Consider the following 18,751-nt stretch of genomic DNA (forward strand, 5'->3'; position numbering starts at 1 on the left):
GGGGTACAAACGTGGATTTCCCAGCTGTTGCCGTGGCCACCAGGTCTGAAAGACCGACCCCAAATAACTCCTCCCCTTAATAAGGCAATACTTCCAAATGCCATTTGGAATCCGCATCACCTGACCACTGTCGTGTCCATAACCCTCTACTGGCAGAAATGGACAACGCACTTAGACTTGATGCCAGTCGGCAAATATTCCGCTGTGCATCACGCATATATAGAAATGCATCTTTTAAATGCTCTATAGGCAATAATATACTGTCCCTATCTAGGGTATCAATATTTTCAGTCAGGGAATCCGACCACGCCAACCCAGCACTGCACATCCAGGCTGAGGCGATTGCTGGTCGCAGTATAACACCAGTATGTGTGTAAATACATTTTAGGATACCCTCCTGCTTTCTATCAGCAGGATCCTTAAGGGCGGCCATCTCAGGAGAGGGTAGAGCCCTTGTTCTTACAAGCGTGTGAGCGCTTTATCCACCCTAGGGGGTGTTTCCCAACGCACCCTAACCTCTGGCGGGAAAGGATATAATGCCAATAACATTTTAGAAATTATCAGTTGTTATCGGGGGAAACCCACGCATCATCACACATCTCATTTAATTTCTCAGATTCAGGAAAACTACAGGTAGTTTTTCCTCACCGAACATAATACCCCTTTTTGGTGGTACTCGTATTATCAGAAATGTGTAAAACATTTTTCATTGCCTCAATCATGTAACGTGTGGCCCTACTGGAAGTCACATTTGTCTCTTCACCGTCGACACTGGAGTCAGTATCCGTGTCGGCGTCTATATCTGCCATCTGAGGTAACGGGCGCTTTAGAGCCCCTGACGGCCTATGAGACGTCTGGACAGGCACAAGCTGAGTAGCCGGCTGTCTCATGTCAACCACTGTCTTTTATACAGAGCTGACACTGTCACGTAATTCCTTCCAACAGTTCATCCACTCAGGTGTCGACCCCCTAGGGAGTGACATCACTATTACAGGCAATCTGCTCCGTCTCCACATCATTTTTCTCCTCATACATGTCGACACAAACGTACCGACACACAGCATACACACAGGGAATGCTCTGATAGAGGACAGGACCCCACTAGCCCTTTGGGGAGACAGAGGGAGAGTTTGCCAGCACACACCAGAGCGCTATATATATACAGGGATAACCTTATATAAGTGTTTTTCCCCTTATAGCTGCTGTATTTTTAATACTGCGCGTAATTAGTGCCCCCCTCTCTTTTTTAACCCTTTCTGTAGTGTAGTGACTGCAGGGGAGAGCCAGGGAGCTTCCCTCCAACGGAGCTGTGAGGGAAAATGGCGCCAGTGTGCTGAGGAGATAGGCTCCGCCCCCTTCTCGGCGGCCTTATCTCCCGTTTTTCTGTGTATTCTGGCAGGGGTTAAATTCATCCATATAGCCCAGGAGCTATATGTGATGCATTTTTTTTTGCCATCCAAGGTGTTTTTATTGCGTCTCAGGGCGCCCCCCCCCCAGCGCCCTGCACCCTCAGTGACCGGAGTGTGAAGTGTGCTGAGAGCAATGGCGCACAGCTGCAGTGCTGTGCGCTACCTTGTTGAAGACAGGACGTCTTCTGCCGCCGATTTTCCGGACCTCTTCTGTCTTCTGGCTCTGTAAGGGGGCCGGCGGCGCGGCTCTGGGACCTATCCATGGCTGGGCCTGTGATCGGTACCTCTGGAGCTAATGTCCAGTAGCCTAAGAAGCCCAATCCACTCTGCACGCAGGTGAGTTTGCTTCTTCTCCCCTTAGTCCCTCGATGCAGTGAGCCTGTTGCCAGCAGGTCTCACTGAACCTAAAAAACCTAAAATTAAACTTTTCACTAAGCAGCTCAGGAGAGCCACCTAGTGTGCACCCTTCTCGTTCGGGCACAAAAATCTAACTGAGGCTTGGAGTAGGGTCATAGGGGGAGGAGCCAGTGCACACCAGGTAGTTCTAAAGCTTTACTTTTGTGCCCAGTCTCCTGCGGAGCCGCTATTCCCCATGGTCCTTACGGAGTCCCCAGCATCCACTAGGACGTCAGAGAAATAGAATTACCGGTGAGTAAATTCTTATTATATATATATATATATATATATATAAAGAATTCCTGTCAGGGACATATGACCTGGCTTCTCCTGAGCACTGATTCGTGTTTGAGACAGATTTATGTAGATTGCAGAGTGCTGCAGTCTGCATCCCGCTGACGGCGTGCAAAAGAAAAGTGGAGCGCCATTTCGGCAATATCATTTATTAAGGGTTTGGCGTTCATACAAAACAGTGAGATTGATTGTACAGAAAAGAACACGTCCTATTAAATATATACACTCCCTTTCAGGAGCGGGTCAAGTATTGCAAACATTTATTAAAAATAAAAATAAAGCATAAAAAAAACACAAAGAAAAATAAAATTATACATTTTTTTGTGGGGGTAGGGGGGCTGTGGACGGAAAATAAGAATTTACTTACCGATAATTCTATTTCTCATAGTCCGTAGTGGATGCTGGGGACTCCGAAAGGACCATGGGGAATAGCGGCTCCGCAGGAGACTGGGCACAAAAGTAAAAAGCTTTAGGACTACCTGGTGTGCACTGGCTCCTCCCCCTATGACCCTCCTCCAAGCCTCAGTTAGGATACTGTGCCCGGACGAGCGTACACAATAAGGAAGGATTTTGAATCCCAGGTAAGACTCATACCAGCCACACCAATCACACCGTACAACTTGTGATCTGAACCCAGTTAACAGCATGATAACAGAAGGAGCCTCTGAAAAGATGGCTCACAACAACAATAACCCGATTTTTGTAACAATAACTATGTACAAGTAATGCAGACAATCCGCACTTGGGATGGGCGCCCAGCATCCACTACGGACTATGAGAAATAGAATTATCGGTAAGTAAATTCTTATTTTCTCTAACGTCCTAGTGGATGCTGGGGACTCCGAAAGGACCATGGGGATTATACCAAAGCTCCCAAACGGGCGGGAGAGTGCGGATGACTCTGCAGCACCGAATGAGAGAACTCCAGGTCCTCCTCAGCCAGGGTATCAAATTTGTAGAATTTAGCAAACGTGTTTGCCCCTGACCAAGTAGCTGCTCGGCAAAGTTGTAAAGCCGAGACCCCTCGGGCAGCCGCCCAAGATGAGCCCACTTTCCGTGTGGAATGGGCTTTTACAGATTTTGGCTGTGGCAGGCCTGCCACAGAATGTGCAAGCTGAATTGTACTACAAATCCAACGAGCAATCGTCTGCTTAGAAGCAGGAGCACCCAGCTTGTTGGGTGCATACAGGATAAACAGCGAGTCAGATTTTCTGACTCCAGCCGTCCTGGAAACATATATTTTCAGGGCCCTGACTACGTCCAGCAACTTGGAATCCTCCAAGTCCCTAGTAGCCGCAGGCACCACAATAGGCTGGTTCAAGTGAAATGCTGAAACCACCTTAGGGAGAAATTGAGGACGAGTCCTCAATTCTGCCCTGTCCGTATGAAAAATTAGGTAAGGGCTTTTATAGGATAAAGCCGCCAATTCTGATACACGCCTGGCTGAAGCCAGGGCTAACAGCATTACCACTTTCCATGTGAGATATTTTAAGTCCACAGTGGTGAGTGGTTCAAACCAATGTGATTTTAGGAATCCCAAAACTACATTGAGATCCCAAGGTGCCACTGGAGGCACAAAAGGAGGCTGTATATGCAGTACTCCCTTGACAAACGTCTGAACTTCAGGAACAGAAGCTAGTTCTTTTTGGAAGAATATTGACAGGGCCGAAATTTGAACCTTAATGGACCCTAATTTGAGGCCCATAGACAGTCCTGTTTGCAGGAAATGCAGGAATCGACCCAGTTGAAATTCCTCCGTAGGGGCCTTCCTGGCCTCGCACCACGCAACATATTTACGCCAAATACGGTGATAATGTTGTACGGTTACATCCTTCCTGGCTTTGATCAGGGTAGGGATGACTTCATCCGGAATGCCTTTTTCCTTCAGGATCCGGCGTTCAACCGCCATGCCGTCAAACGCAGCCGCGGTAAGTCTTGGAACAGACATGGTCCCTGCTGGAGCAGGTCCTTTCTTAGAGGTAGAGGCCACGGGTCTTCCGTGAGCATCTCTTGAATTTCCGGGTACCAAGTCCTTCTTGGCCAATCCGGAGCCACGAGTATAGTCTTTACTCCTCTCCTTCTTATGATTCTCAGTACTTTTGGTATGAGAGGAAGAGGAGGGAACACATACACTGACTGGTACACCCACGGTGTTACCAGAGCGTCCACAGCTATTGCCTGAGGGTCCCTTGACCTGGCGCAATATCTGTCCAGTTTTTTGTTGAGGCGGGACGCCATCATGTCCACCTTTGGTTTTTCCCAACGGTTCACAATCATGTGGAAGACTTCTGGGTGAAGTCCCCACTCCCCCGGGTGAAGATCGTGTCTGCTGAGGAAGTCTGCTTCCCAGTTGTCCACTCCCGGAATGAACACTGCTGACAGTGCTATCACATGATTTTCCGCCCAGCGAAGAATCCTTGCCACTTCCATCATTGCCCTCCTGCTTCTTGTGCCGCCCTGTCTGTTTACGTGGGCGACTGCCGTGATGTTGTCCGACTGGATCAACACCGGCTGACCCTGAAGCAGAGGTCTTGCCTGACTTAGGGCATTGTAAATGGCCCTTAGTTCCAGGATATTTATGTGAAGTGACGTTTCCATGCTTGACCACAAGCCCTGGAAATTTCTTCCCTGTGTGACTGCTCCCCAGCCTCTCAGGCTGGCATCCGTGGTCACCAGGACCCAATCCTGAATGCCGAATCTGCGGCCCTCTAGGAGATGAGCACTCTGTAACCACCACAGGAGAGACACCCTTGTCCTTGGAGACAGGGTTATCCGCTGATGCATTTAAAGATGCGATCCGGACCATTTGTCCAGCAGATCCCACTGAAAAGTTCTTGCGTGGAATCTGCCGAATGGAATCGCTTCGTAAGAAGCCACCATCTTTCCCAGGACCCTTGTGCATTGATGTACTGACACTTGGCCTGGTCTTAGGAGGTTCCTGACTAGGTCGGATAACTCCCTGGCTTTCTCTTCCGGGAGAAACACCTTTTTCTGTACTGTGTCCAGAATCATCCCTAGGAACAGCAGACGTGTCGTCGGAATCAGCTGCGATTTTGGAATGTTCAGAATCCATCCGTGCTGTCGTAGTACTACTTGAGATAGTGCTACTCCGACCTCTAACTGTTCTCTGGACCTTGCCCTTATCAGGAGATCGTCCAAGTAAGGGATAATTAAGATGCCTTTTCTTCGAAGAAGAATCATCATTTCGGCCATTACCTTGGTAAAGACCCGGGGTGCCGTGGACAATCCAAACGGCAGCGTCTGAAACGGATAGTGACAGTTCTGTACCACAAACCTGAGGTACCCTTGGTGAGAAGGGCAAATTGGGACATGGAGGTAGGCATCTTTGATGTCCAGCGACACCATATAGTCCCCTTCTTCCAGGTTCGCTATCACTGCTCTGAGTGACTCCATCTTGAACTTGAACCTTTTTATGTAAGTGTTCAAGGATTTCAGATTTAAAATAGGTCTCACCGAGCCGTCCGGCTTCGGTACCACAAACAGCGTGGAATATTACCCCTTTCCCTGTTGTAGGAGGGGTACTTTGATTATCACCTGCTGGGAATACAGCTTGTGAATGGCTTCCAATACCGCCTCCCTGTCGGGGGGAGATGTTGGTAAAGCAGACTTCAGGAACCGGCGAGGGGGAGACGTCTCGAATTCCAATTTGTACCCCTGAGATACTACCTGCAGGATCCAGGGGTCCACTTGCGAGTGAGCCCACTGCGCGCTGAAATTCTTGAGACGGGCCCCCACCGTGCCTGAGTCCGCTTGTAAGGCCCCAGCGTCATGCTGAGGACTTGGCAGAAGCGGGGGAGGGCTTCTGTTCGTGGGAAGAGGCTGTCTGCTGCAGTCTTTTTCCCCTTCCTCTGCCCCGGGGCAGATATGAGTGGCCTTTTGCCCGCTTGCCCTTATGGGGACGAAAGGACTGAGCCTGAAAAGACGGTATCTTTTTCTGCTGTGAGGTGACTTGGGGTAAAAAGGTGGATTTCCCAGCCGTTGCCGTGGCCACCAGGTCCGATAGACCGACCCCAAATAACTCCTCCCCTTTATACGGCAATACTTCCATATGCCGTTTGGAATCCGCATCCCCTGACCACTGTCGTGTCCATAATCCTCTTCTGGCAGAAATGGACATCGCACTTACTCTTGATGCCAGAGTGCAAATATCCCTCTGTGCATCTCGCATATATAGAAATGCATCCTTTAAATGCTCTATAGTCAATAATATATTGTCCCTGTCCAGGGTATCAATATTTTCAGTCAGGGAATCCGACCAAGCCACCCCAGCACTGCACATCCAGGCTGAGGCGATTGCTGGTCGCAGTATAATACCAGTATGTGTGTATATACTTTTAAGGATATTTTCCAGCTTCCTATCAGCTGGCTCCTTGAGGGCGGCCGTATCAGGAGACGGTAACGCCACTTGTTTTGATAAGCGTGTGAGCGCCTTATCTACCCTAGGGGGTGTTTCCCAACGCGCCCTAACCTCTGGCGGGAAAGGGTATAATGCCAATAACTTTTTAGAAATTAGCAGTTTTTTATCGGGGGAAACCCACGCTTCATCACACACCTCATTTAATTCATCTGATTCGGGAAAAACTACGGGTAATTTTTTCACACCCCACATAATACCCTTTTTTGTGGTACTTGTAGTATCAGAAATGTTCAAAACCTCCTTCATTGCCGTGATCATGTAACGTGTGGCCCTACTGGAAAATACGTTTGTTTCCTCACCGTCGACACTGGAGTCAGTGTCCGTGTCTGTGTCTGTATCGACCTGAGGTAACGGGCGCTTTAGAGCTCCTGACGGTGTTTGAGACGCCTGTACAGGTATTAACTGATTTGCCGGCTGTCTCATGTCGTCAACAGTCTTTTGTAAAGTGCTGACACTATCACGTAATTCTTTCCATAAGACCATCCCAGTCAGGTGTCGACTCCCTAGGGGGTGACATCACTAACACAGGCAATTGCTCCGCCTCCACACCATTTTCCTCCTCATACATGTCGACACAACGTACCGACACACAGCACACACACAGGGAATGCTCTGATAGAGGACAGGACCCCACTAGCCCTTTGGGGAGACAGAGGGAGAGTTTGCCAGCACACACCAGAGCGCTATATATATACAGGGATAACCTTATATAAGTGTTTTTCCCTAATATAGCTGCTGTATATATTTATATGCCAATTTAGTGCCCCCCCTCTCTTGTTTTACCCTGTTTCTGTAGTGCAGGACTGCAGGGGAGAGTCAGGGAGCCTTCCTCCAACGGAGCTGTGAGGAAAAAATGGCGCCAGTGTGCTGAGGAGATAGGCTCCGCCCCCTTATCGGCGGCCTTTCTCCCGCTTTTTTATGTAAAAATTGGCAGGGGTTAAATGCATCCATATAGCCCAGGAGCTATATGTGATGTATTTTTTGCCAAAAAAGGTGTTTTTATTGCGTCTCAGGGGGCCCCCCCCAGCGCCCTGCACCCTCAGTGACCGGAGTGTGAAGTGTGCTGAGAGCAATGGCGCACAGCTGCAGTGCTGTGCGCTACCTTATTGAAGACAAGACGTCTTCTGCCGCTGATTTTCCGGACCTCTTCATTCTTCTGGCTCTGTAAGGGGGCCGGCGGCGCGGCTCTGGGACCCATCCATGGCTGGGCCTGTGATCGTCCCTCTGGAGCTAATGTCCAGTAGCCTAAGAAGCCCAATCCACTCTGCACGCAGGTGAGTTCGCTTCTTCTCCCCTTAGTCCCTCGGTGCAGTGAGCCTGTTGCCAGCAGGTCTCACTGAAAATAAAAAACCTACTTTAAACTTTTACACTAAGCAGCTCAGGAGAGCCCCTTAGCCTGCACCCGTCTCGTTCGGGCACAAAAATCTAACTGAGGCTTGGAGGAGGGTCATAGGGGGAGGAGCCAGTGCACACCAGGTAGTCCTAAAGCTTTTTACTTTTGTGCCCAGTCTCCTGCGGAGCCGCTATTCCCCATGGTCCTTTCGGAGTCCCCAGCATCCACTAGGACGTTAGAGAAATAAAGTGTACCTCATGGCTACACACAGTGGACTGAAGCAGCATTCACGAGAATGTAGCCAGGCAATCCACAAGGAGCTGGCACAAATTCCAACTTGCCTCAATAAATCTGTAGGATGAAGAATCATTAAAATGGACTCCAACAACAAAATGGCCGCTTCCACTGTGCATAGGTGACAGGTGCACTCTATAAGGGATCAGTGTGAGTATTTAGGTGTAATACAGCCCCAGGCGAGAGATTCTCTCAGTGTGCATACAAATCTACCTCCTGTAACACAATTAGGCGCAGAAGGATGACTGACCTCACACATGAACATCAACGGCATATGACACTCAGTATATAAAACATCATATTAAGTTTGCATTAAAAACAAAACAAAGATCAAATGTAAAAAATGTCACCAAGATATTTGATATATTAGGCTTAATTATGGCAATCCAAGGTGAACAGACAGCTGCCTGGGTGCAGCCAGATACACCAAAATAAACCTAAACCGGGGGGACTGACGGAACTTGGAATATGTGACAAAAGTATCAAAAGCCTCAGGCAATCATTTACCCTGAAGAAAGGTCTAAGTGATAACCTGAAACCTTCAACTATTTCTGAATTTAGAGTTTTCAGGTTAAGTCTTGTCAATGCCCCTTTAAATGTTTATATATATTTTTCGCAGCAGTTCTCAAAGAAAACAAGAATTGATTACTTTTTAAAACTCACATTTTTATATTCAATATAAAATCTTATTTTTTATTTCCCTTTAAAACAAAAAAAAAATCTCAATTTGTTACACATTATATTATGCAAATCTGTTTTTACAGGGTAACAGCATTTACCAAGATACAATCTTATGCAAAATGTATTAATGGCGAAAGGTTTCCTTGTGTGTAAAAACAGACATTATATTTATATCATAGACACTATAATACAATCAGTTGCGTAAGGTTTGATTCAAGTATTGTTTCTTTATATTATGCCTCATATTTCCTGTACTCTAGCTTATGGCTGCAGTGAATAAAACACTATAGTAAGTATGTACAATCTACATAATGACTAACCATCTATTATTTACCAACATCACTGTGAATCTTTAATGGCACTTTTTTGTTTGTTTTTTAATGTATTTAACATACATTATATTTCCCCATGTGTATCGGTTACAGTACATGTAGTTCCCCCAGCAGTGTCCTGTAGATTGTGTTGGTTTAGCTTTGGTTGGATAACAGTCGCCTGGCCATACACATCGGTCAGCGGCCTCCCCGTCACCCTTTCACCTCCTCCATCACTTCCATGACAATTGTCCGCGGGCCGGTAAGAATGAGATTACTGACCGCTCTGAAATCACAGTGAAGGACGTTGAGACCATTGACAGACACCACGAACTGGCAGGTCTGAAAGCAGAATGAGACACAGTATATCATTATTTGCCTCCCAAAGCTTAGTTATATATAATCAGACACTATATTCCCTATCCGGCGTGCGCCCAGCCGCTCTATACAGACACGGAGCCTGTTCTACAGACACTATTGTACGTGTTTAGTGTGTAATATTTAACACACACATCCTTCAATCAATCAACCAACCATAGATGTGGCATCCACGCACCCTTTATGCAGCCCCAATCCAAATAATCAATTAATAGATAGCGATTGGCAGACACTGATCCTGGGTATGTACCTGGGGGTGGGGCCACAGACTGAGGGTTATATAGTGGACGAGCAGGGTCCCCCTGCAGCACAGAGCATATCAGGATATGAGGGAGGTGTGAGGACAGGGCTGCATGTGACAGGGGCAGTGACATGATGTGAAGAGGGGAATGGAGGCAGCAGGAAGCCACAGACTGAGAGTTATATAGTGGGAGGAGCAGGATCCCCAGCAGCACAGAGTATATCAGGAGATGAGTGATGTGTTAGTGAGGACAAGTCTGCATGCGACAGGGGCAGTGACATTATGTGAGGAGGGAAATGGAGGCAGCAGGAAGCCACAGACTGAGAGTTATATAGTATAAGAAGTAGGGTCCCCTAGCAGCACAGAGTATATCAGAAGATAAGTGATGTGTGGGGACAGGTCTGCATGCGACAGGGGAAGTGACATGATGTGAGGAGAGGAATGGAGGCAACAGGAAGCCACAGACAGAGTTATATAGTATAAGGAGCAGGGTCCCCTAGCAGCACAGAGTATATCAGGAGATGAGTGATGTGTGAGGACAGGGCTGCATGTGACAGGGGCAGTGACATGATGTGAGGAAAGGAATGGAGGTAGCAGGAAGTCACAGACTGAAAGTTGTATAGTGGGAGGAGCAGGGACCCCGGCAGCACAGAGTATTAATATCAGATTCCTCATAACAGAAGTGGTGTACACAATACACCACATTTTTTTTTCTTTTAAGCTCTAATTGCAGCAGGCTTTTATCAAGAGGGTCTGAAAATATAATAGCCTGAGCTTTTACAGTTGCTGTTGTACTAGCTCTGATCTCAGCACACAGCCGGTGTTACTCTGATGTCAGATTACTTTCAGGCAGGTGCATCGATAACTCTTAATACTGGAGATAAGCCCACACAAAGCAATCAGCGCTGGCAGCTTCCTAGCCTGGCTAGTTCTGACCAGTATGGATACACGTTGGACTGTGGGCGTACATCCAGTTCTCTTCCATGGCTCTGAATAAGAAAGACACTGCAGAGGACAGGACAGATTTTTTTTTTTTTTTTTTTTACATCACCATGGATTCAGGCTCCATCTGGATTGCTACTGCCAGTGGCCACATGGTGGCGCCAAACGAGCAATTTGGCAGCTGTAACCACCTCCACAGTTTTCCAGCAGAATAAGGTACATATCTTAGTGGAAAAGTGCAGAAAGTGGTTTGTGTAATTCCAGCATGTCCTTGGGCACAAAGGCTTATTGAGACATGTGCAGCTACCATCTCTGGCACACTGCCCCCAGAAAATGGGAGGTTGGCAAGACTACTGGCATCTACGAGAGTAACATGCTCTGCTCCATGTGCAAACACCAGGCACTCTCAGCCGAACTTCTGTCATACAAACGTAAATCCCCCAGGGATCATTCTGTCACTAAATCAGCGATTGCAACATGGGACTTGTGTAAAATTCATGTTGCAATCTGTAAAGCCTGATAGCTAATGGTGATTGCCTACCACGGAAACCGTAGCCCGGCAGCTGCTGCGGAACCATCATTCTCGTGTGCTTTGCTCTACAAGAGTACAAAAGGGACTGTGTGTGCATTATCACTTGTCTGTGGGGTCTCTGGCGAGGAGGATATGACTTCCCTGAAGATATTGAAAGAAAATTACAGGCTATTATTGGCAAATGCAGGAGGGAAGGGGGGGGGGGGGGGGGGGGGGGGGGAGATCTGGATGCCCAGAAACCCTCCTCCCTTGGCAAGTGGCTCAAATTAAGACGATAGCAATGGTATATGGTACGATTACTAGAGAAACCATATTGTGCAGTTTAAGGGACAGAGTGGAGCTGCTGCACATGCCCAGTGATAGCAGCTTCTTCTACCAAGTTTGCTGTGTGTGTGGTTCTGAGTCCTCAGTGCACTGGACCAGAGAGTTCCTACCAGCAAGAAGAGACAGGAGCCTTACCATGAGGTGGGAGAATGTGTACTTAGAAAGTGCAGTACTGGTTCTATTATGTTTGAATATTTATCATAGTATGTTTAACATTTTCCTGACCACTTATCTTATTTATATTATTTAAATATGATTGATTCAGCCTATGCTATATACAATCTACAGTGTTAAATATTAATACTGTATTCCATGTTTCGCATAGTGGAAGATTGTAGACTATTTAGAAACCCTCCTTTTAGAAATCCTGCGTTTGCCACTGGCTATGAACAAAAAGCTGCTTTCATGCATCCACTCAAGAATAACTACTAATTAAAACTTGTGGCCAGCAGGGGGCGAAGCACGGACTTTCCTGATCTTGAAGACTGACCCAGCAGAACTGCTCTTCCCCCCAGCAATAGTTTTACCTTTCAGCAATTACATTTATTGGACTTTACGCAATAACATTGGCTACAGCGCAGTAATATGCTGTGACCCATAGCAACCAAACATATCAGCTGCTAGCTTACTGTGGCCGGTCTGATGACAGCTTCCATCTGTTTGGTTACTATGGTTACAGCACCTGTTCTAATTGCACTGTTATGTATTAATTCTATCAAGCTTAATGACATTCATGTAATGAAATAATAATCATTTCATGCTCTTTCCTGCATTAAACCTTCCCTGTTGCAATCTCCTCCATTAGTCTACAGCTCTAGTGAATTAATAGTAACTGTAGTATGTTTCCTTTATACGGTGCTCTGGGTAAACTAATGATTCTGAGTTGTTGCTGTAACATTGGGGCAGATGTATTAAGCCTGGAGAAGTGATAAATCAGTGATGAACTACACATCCCAGCATGCCCTGCTACAGTTTTGCTATTTGGTCATGCTAAAACTGTAGCAGGGCATGCTGGTATGTGTAGTTCAGCAACAGCTGGAGTGCCAAGGTTCCACATCACTAGAGTAGCCTACGGTATCCTTTCACCGGTGCTGAATTAGAGAAGTGTGACCCGTTCCCTGTGTTGCTCACTGGCTGTTGCTCTGAAGAGGAGGCACCTACAGGCCCGCCTATGCTGGGAGGGAAACAGCTGCGTCTACCGCCTCTGGGTTAACTGGAATATGGCTCTTCCTCAGTCTCAACCCTCACTGCCGCTACCACTTGCCACTACTATTCCTAGGGAACCGTAAAACTACACACCAGGTTCCTCATCTGCCACTGTCAGGAAACCACTGGTCACAATACCGACGCTGGGATTCCGGCATCTGAAAATCCCAATGGTCGGCATGCCGACCAACAGGAACTATTCCCACTCGTGGGTGTCTACGACACCCATAGAGTGGGAATAGAACCTGTGGTGAGCGCAGCCGTACCCAACCCCTGTAAAGCGCTCTCTTCTCTGATCTCTGGGGGCACAGCCACCACCCGCAGTACCGCTCTCACTCTCCAAGATGGCTGCCTCGCCTCACGGGAACATTTTTTTTTAAGCCTGGCAGTTAACTGACCCATCACATGCCAGCTCCCTCCCATGTGACTCTCACTGAACCAGCGGTGTCCCCGTGCCAACCCATTCCCTACTGTATGTCAGGAAGTCTCCAGTCAAACTGCGTTTGTAGGGGGAAAAGGGCACAAAAGTCTATAACACATCCCGTAGCAGCCCTGATGGGGTGACACACATGGGACAAATGATGTTGCTTGGTTTTTTTTTTTCAGCATTAAGTTCATTATGTTCATAATGTTAATTCAAGATATTCTTTTATGCCAAAAACAGCAATAAAAGAAGATTTTTTGTTTACACAATGTACTCTACATATTTTCTTAAAACTCACCCAGCAATTTGGTCATTATACAACATGTCTCCCAGATGTGACAGTTCCAAACAGGATGACCCTATCCCTCTGCCCCGCCAAAGGACATTGTGTCATGCGGCGTGGAAATTGGCAGGTGTCTCTGGTTGGACAGCTGCCGGACACACAGTCACATAACTATAAATTTTGCGCCCCCCCCATACCCTGTTAAAAAAGTTCCTGGCGCACCCTCATGGCATTTTTGTGCCACTTACACATAATGCCCCCAGTAGTGCCACTTACATATAATGCCCCCAGCAGTGCTCACAGACACCAGCATCCTCTTCCACTGCTGCTGCTGCTGTTGTTGAGGCCGGCACTGTCTCTGAGGGGAGCGGAGGTGAGTGGAGAGCACCTCTCCTGCTCAACCCTGAGTCTGGCAGCCATTTCAAATATGGCTCAGTGTCGGCAGCCAATCAGGAGCCATCACTGCCAGTCCACGAGCTTTGAAGTGTCGTGTGGAAACCCTGACACCCCCTAAGCCACTGCGGGGTCTGCAGGAACTGCCTCTGGCCCAAATCCTGGATGAGCAATGCTGGGAGGTATGCATACAGGGGAGGCACTCGATATACCGGCTGTCGGGATCCCGGCGCTCAGCATACCATGCCGGGATCCCAACAGCCGGTATACCTACAACTATTCTCCCTCTTGGGGTGTCCACTCTGGAGGGAGAAGAAATAGCATGGCGCGTGTAGCGAGCCACCGTGCCCTCAGCATGGCAAGTGCAGCGAGCCCGCAAGGGTCTTTTTTGCGTTTGCCCCGCTGCTGGCATTCCGGCTGTCAGGATGCCGGCGCCGGGATCCCAACAGCCAGCCAATCATAGTACACCCTCTTACAGCAGTGGTCACAACCTACCTTCATTCCTGCAGCTGCAGCTGGTCCGGTGGGATCCAATGCCTGTATGTGACATGGCGAATTTCCTCGTACCACAAATCCCCATCCCACTGCGTCACTCACAATCTACAAAGACAGGAAGAGAACGTCTGTATTTCCTGCAGGACACAACATGTGTACAAACCATTCTCGCTTATTATCTGTTATCATGAGCATAACTATAGTGGGTGCAAGGGGTGTCAGGCTATGAAGGAGACAGACTATGACGTTGCATACCAATTTCCCAGAGTTCCCTGCTAAGCAATTGGGTCTGACCCATTGCCCAGCCGGAATTGTGTGACATTACATTATCAGTGAGAGGAGTGTGTAGTGCAGGGGTGGGGAACCTCCGGTCCGCGGGCCGTATAAGGCCCACAAAGCCGTTTGCTCCGGCCCACCCGCTTGTGTCAGTAAGACACGCTGCCGGACTCAGCTGTCAGGGCAGGGAGGAGAGCGCAGCTACATGTCCGGCGGCAGGTAAGATCTCAAACCAGCCGCGGGTTCGTGAGCCAATCATAGCTCGCGGACCGGTAGCCAATCAGGAGCCGCCGCTGCCGGTCCGCGAGCTCTGATTGGCTCACGAACCGGCGGCTGGTTTCAGGTCCTACACGCCACCGCCCGACATAGCCGCACTCTCCTCCCTGTCCTGACACCTGAGACACGCCGCCGGATGGAGCAGCAGCAGCGGTAAGCAGCACAGTGGGGGTGGGGTGGGACTGTGGGGGGCATTTGTATACCTGGCACTGTGGGGGGCATTTGTATACCTGGCACTGTGGGGGGCATTTGTATACCTGGCACTGTGGGGGGCATTTGTATACCTGGCACTGTGGGGGGCATTTGTATACCTGGCACTGTGGGGGCATTTGTATACCTGGCACTGTGGGGGCAATTGTATACCTGGCACTGTGGGGGCAATTGTATACCTGGCACTGTGGGGGCAATTGTGGATCTGCCACTGTGGGGGCAATTGTGGATCTGGCACTGTGGGGGCAATTGTGGATCTGGCACTGCACTATTGGGGGCATGTGTGTATCACGTCCCATTTTAATTGGCCACACCCATTTTTTTGGGCGCACGCACACAGTACCTCTAAGGGGCAGACCTACTGGGGGGCAGGGTAATTTTTTAAGTTGAGAATTTTTGTATGGCCCCCGAAGGATTTTATAAATATCCAAATGGCCCTTAGTAGAAAAAAGGTTCCCCACCCCTGGTGTAGTGGATGTTACAATGGTAAGGAGGCATAACTTGAACTTGAGGACACTGTCATGTGGCACAATAATAACTGGAGGGCACGGTAATGTGTCATAATCTGATCTGCTCATTGTAATGTAAAGGACACTTTAATGTTACATAATAAGAACTGGGGCACTGTAATGTGGCACAATGTGAAATGGAAGCACTGTACTGTATGTCATAATGAGAATTGGGGGTACTGTATGGCATAATGTGTACTGGTAGCCCTACCATGTGACATCATGTAAACTAGGGAACAACGAGGGTTCATAATATAAACTAGGGCACTACTACGGGGCATAATAGTAACTAGGGCACTACTACGGGGCATAATAGTAACTAGGGCACTACTACGGGGCATAATAGTAACTAGGGCACTACTACGGGGCATAATAGTAACTAGGGCACTACTATGGGGCATAATAGTAACTAGGGCACTACTATGGGGCATAATAGTAACTAGGGCACTACTATGGGGCATAATAGTAACTAGGGCACTACTACGGGGCATAATAGTAACTAGGGCACTACTATGTGGCATAATAGTAACTAGGGCACTACTATGGGGCATAATAGTAACTAGGGCACTACTACGGGGCATAATAGTAACTAGGGCACTACTATGTGGCATAATAGTAACTAGGGCACTACTATGGGGCATAATAGTAACTAGGGCACTACTATGGGGCATAATAGTAACTAGGGCACTACTATGGGGCATAATAGTAACTAGGGCACTGCTATGGGGCATAATAGTAACTAGGGCACTACTATGGGGCATAATAGTAACTAGGGCACTGCTATGGGGCATAATAGTAACTAGGGCACTACTATGGGGCATAATAGTAACTAGGGCACTACTATGGGGCATAATAGTAACTAGGGCACTACTATGAGGCATAATAGTAACTAGGGCACTGCTATGAGGCATAATAGTAACTAGGGCGCTACTATGGGGCATAACAGTAACTAGGGCACTACTACGGGGCATAATAGTAACTAGGGCACTACTATGGGGCATAACAGTAACTAGGGCACTACTATGGGGCATAACAGTAACTAGGGCGCTACTATGGGGCATAACAGTAACTAGGGCGCTACTATGGGGCATAATAGTAACTAGGGCACTACTATGGGGCATAACAGTAACTAGGGCACTACTATAGGGCATAATAGTAACTAGGGCACTACTATGGGGCATAATAGTAACTAGGGCACTACTATAGGGCATAATAGTAACTAGGGCACTACTACGGGGCATAATAGTAACTAGGGCACTACTATGGGGCATAATAGTAAGTAGGGCACTACTATGGGGCATAATAGTAACTAGGGCACTACTACGGGGCATAATAGTAACTAGGGCACTACTATGGGGCATAATAGTAACTAGGGCACTGCTATGGGGCATAATAGTAAGTAGGGCACTACTATGGGGCATAATAGTAACTAGGGCACTGCTATGGGGCATAATAGTAAGTAGGGCACTGCTATGGGGCATAATAGTAACTAGGGCACTGCTATGGGGCATAATAGTAACTAGGGCACTACTATGGGGCATAACAGTAACTAGGGCACTACTATGGGGCATAATAGTAACTAGGGCGCTACTATGGGGCGTAATAGTAACTAGGGCACTACTATAGGGCATAATAGTAACTAGGGCGCTACTATAGGGCATACAATTAATAACTGCTGCTGAGAAGCGTCTCTCAAGAAGCACTGGGACATTGGTCGATTCAATATGTTATTATGGGGTCCACAAGGTTCTGGTTACGCCCCTGTCTGTTATATATGCAGAAGTTCTAGCTGGGATGTGACAGGCCATATATCAGAGTTATTATAACATATGTGGTTGTTTTTATTCTCCATGTGGAAGGCACAGTGACCGTCCATACATCCGGGGCTGTACCAGGGGCACGCCAGGATGGCAGAGAGATTGGTTCATATTCATATGGTAGGTACAATCAGGCAAATAGCATTTCTCAGGACGCAGGCCCTGTAAGACAGATGAATACGTACAGTCAGCGTTTTCCTCATATAGGGGGCTCCGCTCAGGAGCTCATCCAATGTAACCGGCCTCCTTAACACTACATACAATAAAAAAACACACAAAAAATAATTACCAGAAGAGGAAGGAGTTATTTTTCTAACAGAGCAGACAGACGGACTGACCGCTTGTCAGACTTGTGTGAAGGAAATGTTCAATTTGTATTGGCAGGGCCAATGATGAATGTAGCACTATGGTGTCAGACTTTTTGGCCTTTATGAGGTCCCACCATCAGGAGAGAGTCCTAAAGACATGGGAGGAGCTAAAGGAATGGGAGGAGCTTCAGCTGTGGGTAACGCCCAGGGAAGATAACACTCAAAGCTAGTTCTTAGCAGGAATAAGTAGGACCCCAGTTACTGAACCTCCTATCAATGATGACATGATCAGGAACCGGGTTCTAGAATCTTTTTTATTTTAATTTCCCTATCGAGTGTCTTCTTTGTAAAATTATTTATCTATCCTGTTTTTTTTAATATCTCCACCCACAGTTCCCGAACCTATTCTCCCCCCCCCCCCCCCCCCCAACAAAAAAAAAAAATTGTACCGATAATACCTGAATGTCAGGATGAAACCTATGTTATGTTCTATCTGAATATTTCAGGGTTTGGGATCAGTGGCTCTTTACCTCGTTTTAAGAACAATATATTTTCAGCGAATGTTTAATGATTATTGGTTCGCTCAGTTACATGAATTTACAAAGTCATTTTTGGTTCTATGAGCAAAAGCCACACAGGGGTGTTACAGTAAACATTAGTGCCGGCATTCCGAGCAGTGTTGGGATTCTGGCGTCTGTATTTCGACTACCGGGATCCCGACCGGATCCCACCTTCTGTCCCAAGCCCAATCACACCTGTAGCTAAACAAATGTATACAACACTGTATCCCATGTAAAAATCCCACGTGCACTCGTTCCTCCAGGTAGGTCTTAATGTTTAACACGAGTAGTTTGGCAAGATTGGTTTAGCCTTACAAATGTCAGTACTTTAAATGGGAATGTGCAACTGCAATCGCTGCACGAGAGCAAAACCCCACAGCAGGCAACGTTTTCTTAACTTTTAACATTTATTTTATTTAAG

At 47.5% G+C, this 18,751-nt stretch overlaps 1 protein-coding gene and 1 long non-coding RNA gene across 2 annotated transcripts in view; one reads left to right on the forward strand and one right to left on the reverse strand.

The window, feature by feature from the left end:
• Positions 1-18,751, forward strand: part of LOC134928568 (uncharacterized) — a 53,211-nt gene that overhangs the window by 19,666 nt on the left and 14,794 nt on the right. The gene's annotated exons all lie outside the window — the stretch shown is intronic.
• DEPTOR (DEP domain containing MTOR interacting protein) overlaps positions 8,053-18,751 on the reverse strand; it is a 110,334-nt gene continuing 99,635 nt past the window's right edge. Inside the window, exons 8-10 of the mRNA XM_063924451.1 lie at positions 17,648-17,715; positions 14,375-14,479; positions 8,053-9,498 (exon numbers count right to left, since the gene is read on the reverse strand). Coding sequence (XP_063780521.1) covers positions 9,370-9,498; positions 14,375-14,479; positions 17,648-17,715 — 302 coding nt within the window. The 3' untranslated portion in view covers positions 8,053-9,369. The remainder of the gene's footprint in view (positions 9,499-14,374; positions 14,480-17,647; positions 17,716-18,751) is intronic.

The sequence above is a fragment of the Pseudophryne corroboree genome, chromosome 5, assembly GCF_028390025.1.
Source record: "Pseudophryne corroboree isolate aPseCor3 chromosome 5, aPseCor3.hap2, whole genome shotgun sequence".
In the NCBI taxonomy this organism is placed as follows: Eukaryota; Metazoa; Chordata; class Amphibia; order Anura; family Myobatrachidae; genus Pseudophryne; species Pseudophryne corroboree.